Source organism: Rhinolophus ferrumequinum, chromosome 2 (assembly GCF_004115265.2).
Source record: "Rhinolophus ferrumequinum isolate MPI-CBG mRhiFer1 chromosome 2, mRhiFer1_v1.p, whole genome shotgun sequence".
In the NCBI taxonomy this organism is placed as follows: domain Eukaryota; kingdom Metazoa; phylum Chordata; class Mammalia; order Chiroptera; family Rhinolophidae; genus Rhinolophus; species Rhinolophus ferrumequinum.
In genome coordinates, this window is record NC_046285.1 from 105,633,987 (window position 1) to 105,646,009 (window position 12,023).

Consider the following 12,023-nt stretch of genomic DNA (forward strand, 5'->3'; position numbering starts at 1 on the left):
ACCCAGCCCTAGAAGGGGTGAAGACTGCCAGTCCTGGAGCCCTTGGGATGGAGAGAGATTTGGTTGTCGCCCAACATCCAGGCCGTGCCCGAGCAGGGGGTCCTGCTAAGCAGGGGTCAGTCAGGCCAGGAGCCCGAGCGGGCAGGATTGCAGGGAGCCCCTGAGACTTTCCGTCTCCACAACCTTTTTGTACCAGAGAAGCCCGGCTGATCTTTCACCTCCACACCTGGGGATTCGCCCAGTGTACACAATAGCCCAGAAGAGGACAGGGCGCCACCACGATTCAGCTGGTTAATGTGTATCCTTCTGCTCTCTGCCCCTCGGCAGAAGTCGGAGGCGATGAGCCAAGCCAAGGAGTGGACTGTATGTCCACGCTGTGACAGAGCAAGCCGTACCCGGCCAGAGCATGGAGTGAAAGGCTGGGTGCAGGAGAGACTACAGGCCAATGAGGTCTGGGGGGGCCAGAACTGAGTGTGGTCAGCGGAGCACAGGCCCAAGTGCAGCGTTCGCCACCATGTGGAGCCCCGTCAGCAATGAGGGGTGAACACGGGCGAGGGGGGATGCTGGCGGCAAACCGTCGCTAAGGGAGGCAGCGTTTACATCCCGCACATGGGGGTCCAGCAGTCAGCTTCCTGCAGTGGGGCCACACCTCAGAGACATCTGGGCTTTGACACGAGCGAGAGACTTCAGTCAGAAAGACGGGAAAGTTACCCTCATTTGTCGATAAATCCAGTCTGTAAATACTGTCACGTTTCCGTACACTCCTGGTCTGTTAGCCTTGGCACAGCCAGATCCCCAGCTCGTGTCCCCGATCAACCACCAGACGCTGCTCTTCAAAGTGACCAGAGGACCTCCACTGTCACCCTGAGGAACACAGCAAAGAACGGAGAGCAGAATTTCAAACCACAGCTCACGCACACGCTGATCTTGCCCAGAGGGTGGGGGGTGGGCGGGGAGCCTCAGTGGGAGTTACGAGTGGGTGTGCAGGTTTCACGGCTCCTCCAAGGAGGTCACAGTAATGTAATCCCCCGAAGAGACTATACCAGCGACAAATTTTAGTCTCCACCAGCTAAGAGTTACTAAATAAATCGGTGTCTGTATTTTAAAATACACAAAATACTTAACTTCGGTTCCACAGACACTGACAAAATGAAATCCTTTCGGAGGAGGCAGGGCACGTGGGTGGTGTTAGTACAAAAACTTTCACACCGTGACCATTCGCTGCCGTCACTTCCCACAGCTGCCCCAGAGCTGGCTGCGTGTCCCAGGGACATGGGACCCTTCTCCCGTGGGGAGAGGGGTTCTCCTCACTGACTCAGTGGGCCAGGCAAGGCCCAAGGGTTGAATACGGTTGCACTTACCTGGCAGGAATCAATGGTCCCCTGCAGATACCCTGCGCAGATCATGGCAGGTGTGATCAGGTTATTGTAGACATATTTGCTGTTACATTGCCAGGGCTCGATTAGGGGCACCATGACGGCGTTGAGCACCTCCGAGGTTTTCCCTGAGACAGACGATATCATCGAGTAGTCAGTGCTGACAGCCGCTCTGCCAGGAAGAGGGACTTCGTCCCGGAGAGGCCCCACTGCAGACACTCGACGGGTGTCCACGTCCCTCCTGCTGCCTCCCTCCTCCTCCCAAGCCCGGGGAGCCTGGCTCATCCTTCATGCATCTCTAGGGTTTGGTTTCAGGGGAAGACTTCCTGCCTCTGGCGTTCTGGGCCTCCACCTGTGTTCTAGAATCATCCTCTCTCATCACCCCGCGACTCGGTTAAATAGGATCAACTTTCCTCGTCCATTGCTCCCGCCTCACTGGACCATCCCGGGTGCACAAGGAGCGCTTTTGTGTCTCACCTTAAACGGACTTTTTCCCATCCCACACCACCCTCCACGCTCTGTCTCACTTCATAAACAGCTGTCGGCACGTGGCGTCGCTACTTCTTGCCTCCCACCTTTCCACCTCCACGAGAATGTCTGCTGGGCACCACGGGGTGAACGTGCTGAAACAGAGCCTCGCATGCAGGTTCCTGTGCCCCACGGCCTCCCCGCCGATAGCCCCTGGCTCAGGCAGTGGCACCCACCAGGGGGCTCCCATCACAAAGCTAGCGGCCGTCCTCCCGTGACTTCTCACCCTCTGTCCCACTGACATTCAATCCCGGTTGTGTGATCTCTCCACTTACATGCCCACCACCCGGATCCGAGCTGCCATCTTGTCACAGAGGACCCCTCCCCACCCTGTTGTGTCTACCTCGCCCCCTTCCCATGACTCCCCACACAGCCGTCATTCCCCCGCTTAACGCTTCCTCAGGGCTCCCTAGCTCACGAGGACTGGAAGCCAGTGTCTTCTCCAAGGCCTATCAGACCCCACGCTATCTGTTTCCAGCCCACCCCTCGTCCCTGGCTCACCACACCCCAGCCCCCCTCGGCCTTCTGTTCCTTAAACGTTCTTGTCATTCAGATCTCGGCTCAAATGTCACCTCTTTCGAGAAGCCTTCCCTGACTACCTCCTACCTTCAAAGCACTCAGGCCCTGACTGTCACACCCTCTGCTACTTGAAAGCACCTAGTTCAGTTACGTTTCCTGTTTGTCCGGCCACATCCTGCCCCAGGCATCCACACAAGAAGGTCAAGTTCCCGAGGGCAGAGATTTCTGTTTTATTTTGTTCATTGGTGTGTTCGTCCCCACCGTAGTAGGTGCTACACCTACTACCTGTTGATTTTCCGTTTCATCTCGGCTGCTATGAAGCCTTGCTCGCAGCTGTGAGGCTCAACCATGGTAACTTCTTTTAGACGAGATGCCAGGATACCCACCACCGCCACTATCTCCCCAGACGCCCCCACGTCACCCAGCCCTTGTACTCTGCACCCCATTCTAAACAATTTGAAACATTTTTCAAAGGCTGTAAACACTACACAAAATGCTTCTTTACACCACTAAGCACTTCCAACACTCCACAACAATGAAATAGCTGGGATCCCTCCATTAGAAAAATGTTAGCTGAGATGCACGCAAATTATAACTTAAGGAAGCTGAGCAGGCCCATGCTGGGTGTCCAGGTGCTTCTCCCTCCCTGTGGGACCAGCGCAGGAGGACAAAGGCTCTGGACAGCTGGCAGCCGGCCACCAGCAGCCAGGCAAGCCCATCCTCCCCAAGTCCATTATCTCTCAGCCATCAAAGGGCAGTGTCTTCCAGGGTGGCCCTTTGGCAACAATGGGACACAAACACAGGGCAATTTTATACGTCTCACACCGATATGGCCTTTATCCTTCAAACAGCAGTTTCCACACATTGCTCCATTTGATCTTAATAAGAATATGGTGTATTTGGTTGGGCAGGTAGGATTGTTTCTATTTAGCAGATGGGGAAACTGAGGTACAAAGGCTGAGTGAATTGCCCAAGGTCATCCAATCATTTAGTAGTAGGACCACGCTTGAAACCCAGACTTCCCACTTCAAACTCAGTGCTGTGTTCCACGGGACCTGCGTGCTCACGAGCCTCACCTTTCTCGTAGGTGGCCCCCCACCCGGAAATCCAGCAGGACTGTGTGGGCTCCAGCATCAAGCCTGGGTTGGGCAGACACACGGGTTTCACTTTGTCTGTTTCAAGAAGAAAAAGCACCATGAACTAGCCAGGTCTCACTGAGGGCCACGGGTGATTATCTCCACCTGGACCGACTTCCCATGTGTCCACTGCTGGGCCTGGTACCACCACCATCCTGCCCAAGGGAAATTCCGATGCCAACGGGTCCTGGCACTCCTACTTTCCATCTTGGCTAGACCCCTCCGGAGTTTATAAGTTATGTGACTTACAATTAGAATTATCTGCTAGCTCTGTTTCCAAAAATACACAATTAACATTTCTTCAATCTCAAGTCTTCAAAAAATAGAAATTAAAAATACACAATGTCTCCAGGTGACAGAGGGTAGAAAAGACACACCTGTGGCAGTGGCCAAAAGCTGTTGGGTACGTCCCGCTTGCACCTGGGAGGCCCGTATTAGAGGCACTTCCCACAGATGGGTTTTCTACATCTACATTGCTTCTGAACTTGAATGCAAACACCTCAAGGGGAGAGACGGGGTTTTGTGTCTTCTGTATCCACATGGGGCTAGAGCATTCTGGATCCTTGGATGGACTAGAACGGGGTCCAAATAAGAAGCTAAGGGAAAGTCTATTTGTTTTTTACTGTCTTAAGTTGTTTTTTAAAGGAATTTATGTGAAAAAATTAGAACAGTAGTTCTCAATTGGAGGCAATTTTGCCCCCAGGGGACATCTGGCAACATCTGGAGACATCTTTGCTTGTCATATCTGGTAGGGGAGGTGGGCGGTTGGTTCCTGACATGTGTGGGCAAGGCTGGGGGTTCCTCAGATGTCAGTGGTGCTGTGGTTGAAACCCTTTTCTAGTCTTTCACACATTGATGGAATCATCGCTCTCCACAGAAGCAAAATGTGGGGGTTACTGCTTCCCGCCACATACAGAGGCACATTTTGGGGGGACGTGGCCTGTGCTGAGCACTCGTCCATTGGCCCTGCCACACGCCACCCCGATGCAGCACAAATCCCTTACGCCCACTTCTCACAGCACATTCTACCCAACCCACCTCTCCTTGAGATGTGGTCAAAGCTGTTCACACACCTGAGCCCCACACACACAGGCACGTACCGTTAAAAGTCAGAGGGGTCTGCAACTTCATAAGCGCAATGTCGTTGTTCTTGCTCTTGGAATCATAATTCGGATGAGAAATCACTTTTTCTACCCGGTACCCACTTCCGTAGAACATGAAAGATTGTCTCAGAATTCCTGCAAAGGCTGTCCAGTACCGTGGGTTATTCAGGGGTCTGGAAGACAAAGATGAACGGCGTTAGAACCACAGACAGGAAACACTCACGTGATGGTCTTCATAAGTGGGTGACACGACTCGCCGAAAGCCACAGAGCGAGGCTGGTGAGGAGGTGGCAGGCCACCCTCGGTCCCCACGTCCCCCCGGCCTTGCCCGCACACACACCTTCCTTCTTTCCAGCCCCCGCTTTGCCTCATGGGTCACCCCTGTGTCTGCACCGGCCCACAAACCCTCGCAATTCCGAGAACATTTTTTTCTCGGGACTGAATGCCTGTCAGGTTTGAAAGCCCACTTCTGGCAGCACTGGGTCTCACCCATCTTTATATGCTATGGCATTTCCTGGCACACAGTGGGTGCTCAATAAATGCGTAGTGATGAATAGACTCCAGGTCTAATAGACATGAAAGCATTACCTCTAAGTAGGGGTTTCCCTTTAAGAGGACCCCAAATCCGAGCGAGCCATCAGAGCCCAGTGGAAGGAAGGGAGGGAACAAGCTTGGGTGCTAAACGCCGCTCCCTTCAACCTGCACAACAGCCCTTGGGAGGAGCCGGCACATCTGTCTCAAGGTGCAGACACTGCAGTCAGACACCTTGAGTGAACCACCCAAGGTCACACAGCTGAGCCAGGCCCAGCCACACTCTAAACCAGAAAAACACCTCTGATGAGTGGTGTTTCCTCCAAAATAGACGTGTGACCAAAAAAGGAAAAAGGAGGGGACAGTATCTTCCACAAAAGCTAACGTTGTAAGTTACGCCTCCCCTCAGCCTTCTCAGCCTGTCTGGGTGAGCAATGCTGTGACCAAGGGTGGTTCACCGAGGCCACAGGGACCCTTCCGGCAGCGCAGCGTGAGGTCGCTGAGCGTGTCTGAGTGCACTCCCTCCAGGGATGACCACCCAGGGGAGGTCAGAGCTCCTGAGAGGGCAGCAAGGGACAGTGACGCCCCGGTCCCACCCTGCGTCCTGTGCCCAGAGCCCTCCGTGCAGTGGACACCCAGGGAATAATTGTGAAGGGAGGGACGTGGCCACATGCCTCGTGTGCATTAGCTCATCTGACCTCCCAGTGACTCCCCGAAGCAGGTGCCATCAGAACCCCCACTTACACCAGGAACCCAGAGCTCGAAGAGGTCAAACACATCGCTCAGGGCCACATGCCACAGAGCCACCTGCAAACCCAGGAGCCCTCGTCCCACCATGAACGTACTCCTCCACGCAGTGAGCCGCTGTCACGATCCACTCGGGGGTGATGATGGAGCCTCCGCAGACGTGGACCCCCTGGACATGGAGGCTCACCTGCCAGGGCCAGTCCCCCAGGGCCGCACTCGTCCCACCCACGATCCGACTCTGGCGGCTCATCTTCGTGTTGACCCCGCATTCTGCAGGCGACAAGCACAACAGCGTCCAGCGAGCAGAATCCGGGCCACCCTGCCCCATCCCGACACCCACCCATGCAGCGTGCGCCCAGACGGCTCCCATCCCAAAGGTGCCGCCGGGCTGGTGGACAACTGTTGCCACCTCTCATCCCCTTTGTCTGGGGTCTGACTTTTAGAGAGCGTGTCCTGGTCTCCCTTTGGATGGAGGGAGGACAGGACTCTCCTCCAGCGCCCGAGGCCACCCCAGGAAGAGAACTTCTGCTGACGCTGTGAGTCCAGACATCTAGCTGGGCGTCCTGGAGAACAAAGTCCCCGGGGTGTCCTTGAGTCTTAGAGGGACGGAATGCTCAGAGGCCCAAGATTCCTGAACAAAGTGAGGAGGGCTTTCCTGGTGTGTGCAGGTCTCATTCCCCACAAGGAGGCCGGTGGGTCAGGAGGCGGGGCGGGCACTGTGCCCTCTTGGTACCTAAAGAAGCTTGAGCAGAGCCCAGCTGGGAAGTTACTGCCAGGACCACTGGGATGTGTGTCCAGCAGGAGCATCTGCTGGTCTCACCTTTTCAATGAGAAAAGCTGAGCTTCAGGACCAAGACCCCAGGGGCACAGGGACAGGGCCGTCCCAGAGAAGGGAGCGCAGGGATGGTGGTCGATCTTCTGAGCAAAGGCTTGGAAGCTATAAGCAATCTGGACACAAAATGGGGGCCCCCCAGCCCTCAACACCACCTCGGGGGAGGCACACGTTTCCAAAGACAGGGCATACGTGTCTGAAGACATAGAATGTCTCCTACTTAGAAGCAAAGAGGAAAACCAAGACTCACCTATACAGCGTAACGACACCACTGTTTTTGAAGAACAGACATCACTACAAAAGAAGAGAAATTGTGATCACGATAAATGAGGAGACACCTGCCCATTAGGAAATGTTTTCTAAGAATCATAAGGTCCATTATCCTGGACACGAAAACGCCAGCATCTGGGCACACAGTGGCCACTCACCAGCCTCACTGGGAGCAGAGAGACTCGGGACCAACGGATGTCTTTGGAAAGCAAGAGGAAAGACGTCCTCCCACCCCTGCCACGTATACGGGACACCATGTGCCAGGCAATGACCTCTTCCTTCTTCCACACGTGGCATCCACCTTGTGACATGCCAAGGCTCTCACCGAGAGTTGGCAGCCTCCCCTCCCCTGCTCAGCCCTGAATCCGTGGAAGACAAAGAAACACTCAGCCTGTACAGAGCCCAGGCAGCTGTGTTTAGCTTCTCCGATGAGCAAACCACAGCCTCACTGTTTTGATGGGTCCACCTGGCCATGCACACCCGTCCTGCTGGGCTCACCCTGTCACATTCCCCCTAAGACAGACAGCCTCCACGGAAGTCAGTCCCCGGGACACCTCAGCCACAGGCCACCAGGAATGCAAACGAGCTTTCAACCTCCCACTCACAGGAAAGGAGGGGCTGCTTGATGAGTTTGTCCTCCCCTAAAACAGCACCTGGCAGGCGGGGAGGTGATGGCCTGGCTAGCCACCTGGGGCAGAGAGACAGGGACCTGGGAGCCGAGAACGTCTCATGCAAAGGACACTGTCTCTTAAATCAAAGAACATTCAGACAATAATGATCCTAGGAAGACTGGAGCATTTTAAACATAGGCAAAACAAAACGAGCAGTGGAAGCCCGCTCCTCTCCCTCACCCTCCTAACCGGTTAAGCCGTCAGTCATGCGACCCGTCCTTTGGCTTTATTTCCATGCACAGGACACACCGTGACCCACCCAAGCCCACAAGGCAGCTTGGAGGTACAGGAAATGTTGGCTGAACTGAACTAGCCTCTCCTTCCCCAGCCCTTGCTGAGCGCCGTCTGTCACTAGGGTTGGGGCTGGGGACCAGCCATCACTGCAGCCTGGGACTGAGGGGGCTCCGGGGGAGGAGACTTCTAGTGCGGAGAACGGCAAAGTCCTGGGCAAGTAGGATGACTTGGTCACCCCGCTGGGACCCCGAGGTGCTCTGTCGCATTCCTAGAGACACTTCCTGACACGCAGTAGGTCCATCTCTAATGTCTAGAGTGTGATGCAAATCAACAACGTGAATTCTGTTTTGCAGCGTCATCCAACACCATTGAGGGCAGGGGGCACAAATGAAATGGCACCTGCCTGCCGCCTACGCCGCTTCCCCAGGATGAACCCCGAGCCGCTCGGGGTGATCGGTCCTGCTTGGAGTCCCGTCACCTCGTGATGAGAGACTCACCACACCCGGCATCACGGCTCAGGGAAATCAGACTCAGAACACTCATTCCCCATGACGCCCCCGACAGTCTCAGTATAACATTATTTCCAAGGAGGAGAGAAATCACAACTACCTGTGGTAGAGTTTTTTATAGAGATCGGTGTGGCCAGCACTTATGTTCAGTTTCATAAAGCTGGTGGCCCCGCTGTCATCCACTATTCCTTGGCTAGAATAAAAACTATTCCTACAAAAGGCAGAAAATCGTATAAAAATGATGGTTCAGTGGTAGGCAATCACAAATCCAACGCTATCACAATACGTCTTTTGTATGAGGTTCAGATTAAGAGAAACGCCTTAGCATTTTGGAAAACGAAATCCCAAGTTCTAATCCAATGACTGTTATAACCGTCTTTCAATCCAATAACCCTGACGTGTCAGGTAAAAGTCGTCTGTTGGTTGTGTTCCTAATCTAGTTTGGGTTAGAATAAAGAAATGATGCGAACAGGGATGTGTGAATACACACGATCTAACAAAATGTACAGAAGTTAACATGCCCCCAGTTATAAATGCAGGTCCTGAACCAAGATGGGCGCTTCACTGTGTCATGCGACCCTGCAATGTGGGGGTGGCATTTTGAAGTATTGCACTAGCTGAGACGCCAACTTTCTTATCAAGAGGTCATTCATTTTGAGAACTGGCATATAGAGAAACCCTAGAATTGCATGGAAGTCACCCCACGGAAGAGAAGATGGTAATAAAATCACATGGCCTTTCCCCATGAGGCCAAAGCGCAGCCTAGATCTCCCCAGGGGTGCTTCAGTGAGCCCGGCCGGGCCTCTGGGGGGAGCTCCCTCCCCCTCTCCGACCTCCCCCATGGCTGTGCACAGAAATGAATTCTCCTACGTCCGTCTGATGAGCAGTTCTCTCCTGTTTCGGAGCCTGCAGTGCCTCCAGGTGCATGCAGTGAAGGTCGCATGTGTGCCATGAAGGTCACGCAGTATCTGTTCCTGCTCGCCTCCCCCATCCAGCCCTCCCCACTCACCCACCCCCACCCCCACCCACAGAGGCCCTCAGTCAGCACCCTGGCTCCTGCCACCCACGGCACTGGATGGTCCTGAGTATCCAGGGGTGGATGGAGGTCAAGGCAGGCTGCGTGGCAGGAGCGACACTCACTAGACTCAGGAGGAAGCAGGGGTGGATGCCACGGGCACAAGTCCTATCTGCTGCTTTTCCACATCAGCTCGGGGAAGGAGACAACTTGGGGGGGGCAGGGGGACAGTGAGAAGCACTGCCCGTAAGTTCCCGCTGCCTGTCACGGTCATCCTGGCCCCGCAGCCGCTTCCTGAGCCCACGGGGCCCCACGCTCACCTGTAGCCCATGTCCTGGCACGCCGCCCTCCCGTAGTTCTCGCTCCAGTCGTCCTGGCATACCGGGTGCCAAGACTTCCTCTGGGACGAGTACACCTGAAGGATGAAGTTTGGTCCATAGAGGCGAACTGCACAAAGGGAGACACTCCATGAGTTTCAGACAACTGTCCCCACGGCCACGGGAGCCCCACCCTGCGCCCGACACAAAGGCTCGGAGGTGGCCGTGCTGGGTTCCCTCTCTCCAGGCGCCGACCACACATGAGGGAGGCCAGCAATCTAGTCTCCCCGCTAAAAAGTGCTCTTTCCCCGAAAGAACGGAAAACAGACACGACTTGTTCACAGATCCTCCCGGCAGCCTTGGTCACAGCAGCCAAAGGTGGAAGCAACGTAGATGCCCGTCAACTGAGGACGCACAATACGTGGTCCATCCACACAGTGGAATATTCTTCGGCCATGACAGGGATGAAGGGGCACACGCTACAGCGTGAGGGAACCTTGAAGACAGTGTGCTGAGTGACAAGCCAGTCACAAGTGCTACATGCTGTCTGATGCCATTTCTATGAAACGTCTGGGGTAGGAAATCCACAAAGACCAAAAGTGGGTTAGTGGTTGCTTAGGACTTGGGGGAGGTGTGGAAGGGGGGACAGGGGGCGGTAGTTCAAGGCTTCCTACTGAAGTGATGAAAATATCCTAAACTTGACGGTGGTGATAGCTGTGAATATATGGAAACCACTGAACTGTATACTTGAAAAGGATGAATTTTATGGTATGTAAATTATAGCTCAATAAGACTATTTTTAAGAAATAAATGAGTAAGATAAAAGGTTTTTGGAAAAATGCTCTTTCAACAATTGCTCTAAGTAGCAAGTCAACTCTCTCTCTCTTTCTCTCTCCCTCTCTCCCTCTCCCTCTATCTCTCTCTCTCTCTTTCTCCCCCGTATCCCCCAAAAAAACCCTGGACTCTGGCAGAACGCCCAAGGATGTGCCAAATACCTGGTGTAAGGCTCCCCCTCTAAATTCACTGTTCAGCCGAAACAACCATAGCTCTTTTGTTTAAAAAGATAAAACGTTATGAAGACAGTATAAGCCCCCTCCCCGTTCCATTCCCTCATCTTTCTCCCTAGAGGGAACCACAACCTCGAATTCTGAGAACATTTCCTTGTAGAAAAGAACACAAGTGGGTATTCATAGTGGAATTCTACTTGGATTAACCAGAGGCTCATGTAAAGCCTTGCTCTGTTGTTTGCGGGGAACTGTGTGGGCTCAGAGTGTAAAATGAGGACCGGGTTCTTCTCAGGCCTCATTGTCGCCTCCGTCTGCGGCCCGACTCACCGGACAGCGTGACTGACATTCCTCCATGAAATACCAGCCTTGGTCTGATTATTTCCCAATGCTTCTGTGACGACTGACCCGACATGCCATCTGTGCGCTAGCCAAGTGTGATGTCAGTGGATAAACAAACCTACCGCAGCCAGACAACAGACTATTATTCAGCTAAAAGGAAGTGAGCTCTCAAGCCAGGAAGAGACATTGGGGAAACTTCAAATGCATCTCACTAAGTGAACGAAACCGATCTGTAAAGGCTACGTAATGGATGATTCCAAATATATGACATTCTGGAAAACGCAAAACCATGGTTAAGTAAAAAGATGAATCGTTGCCTGGGTCTGGGGTGAGCAGGAGGAGCACAGAGGATTTGAAGGGCACTGAAACAATTCTGTGTGATATTACTATAAGCATGTAGACCTGTCTTTGTACATGTGTCCAAACCTACTGTCCGAAAGCAAATACATTATGCATTGTCTACAGCACCAAGCGTGAACCCTACTGTGAACTAAGGACTTGAGTTAATAATAACGTATCAACGTCGGCTCATTGATTGTAGTGCAGGTACCACACTAATGCAAGATGTTAAACACAGGGGCGACTGTAGGGAGAGGGGAACTCTGCTCTCTACCCTAAAGAACAGAGTCTACTAAAATTTTTAAAGTAACCGGAATTACATGTACTTCGAAAATTAAAAATAAAACTGACATTGTGATAGAAAGTAAGGGAGACATTTCATTCTTGATCTGTGGAGAGTTTGGGGATTTTTTTTTCCCTTGCAACTATCTGCATTCACACGCTAACTAAGAAAAGATGACAGGTGATCGCCAGCACTGCAGCAGGTCTCCAGCAGCCTTTTCTTTAAGCATTAGGAATGTTTTAGCTTTCCTGAGGTTTAATTGACAAA

The 12,023-nt window shown here is 53.2% G+C and overlaps 1 protein-coding gene across 3 annotated transcripts in view; it reads right to left on the reverse strand.

Moving 5' to 3' along the window:
* TMPRSS2 (transmembrane serine protease 2) overlaps nt 1-12,023 on the reverse strand; it is a 33,853-nt gene that overhangs the window by 2,120 nt on the left and 19,710 nt on the right. For all 3 annotated transcript variants that reach the window (XM_033088813.1, XM_033088803.1, XM_033088817.1), the window contains exons 6-13: nt 9,792-9,918; nt 8,557-8,667; nt 7,023-7,066; nt 6,039-6,210; nt 4,660-4,835; nt 3,500-3,595; nt 1,362-1,504; nt 712-864 (exon numbers count right to left, since the gene is read on the reverse strand). In XM_033088813.1, coding sequence (XP_032944704.1) covers nt 712-864; nt 1,362-1,504; nt 3,500-3,595; nt 4,660-4,835; nt 6,039-6,210; nt 7,023-7,066; nt 8,557-8,667; nt 9,792-9,918 — 1,022 coding nt within the window. The remainder of the gene's footprint in view (nt 1-711; nt 865-1,361; nt 1,505-3,499; nt 3,596-4,659; nt 4,836-6,038; nt 6,211-7,022; nt 7,067-8,556; nt 8,668-9,791; nt 9,919-12,023) is intronic.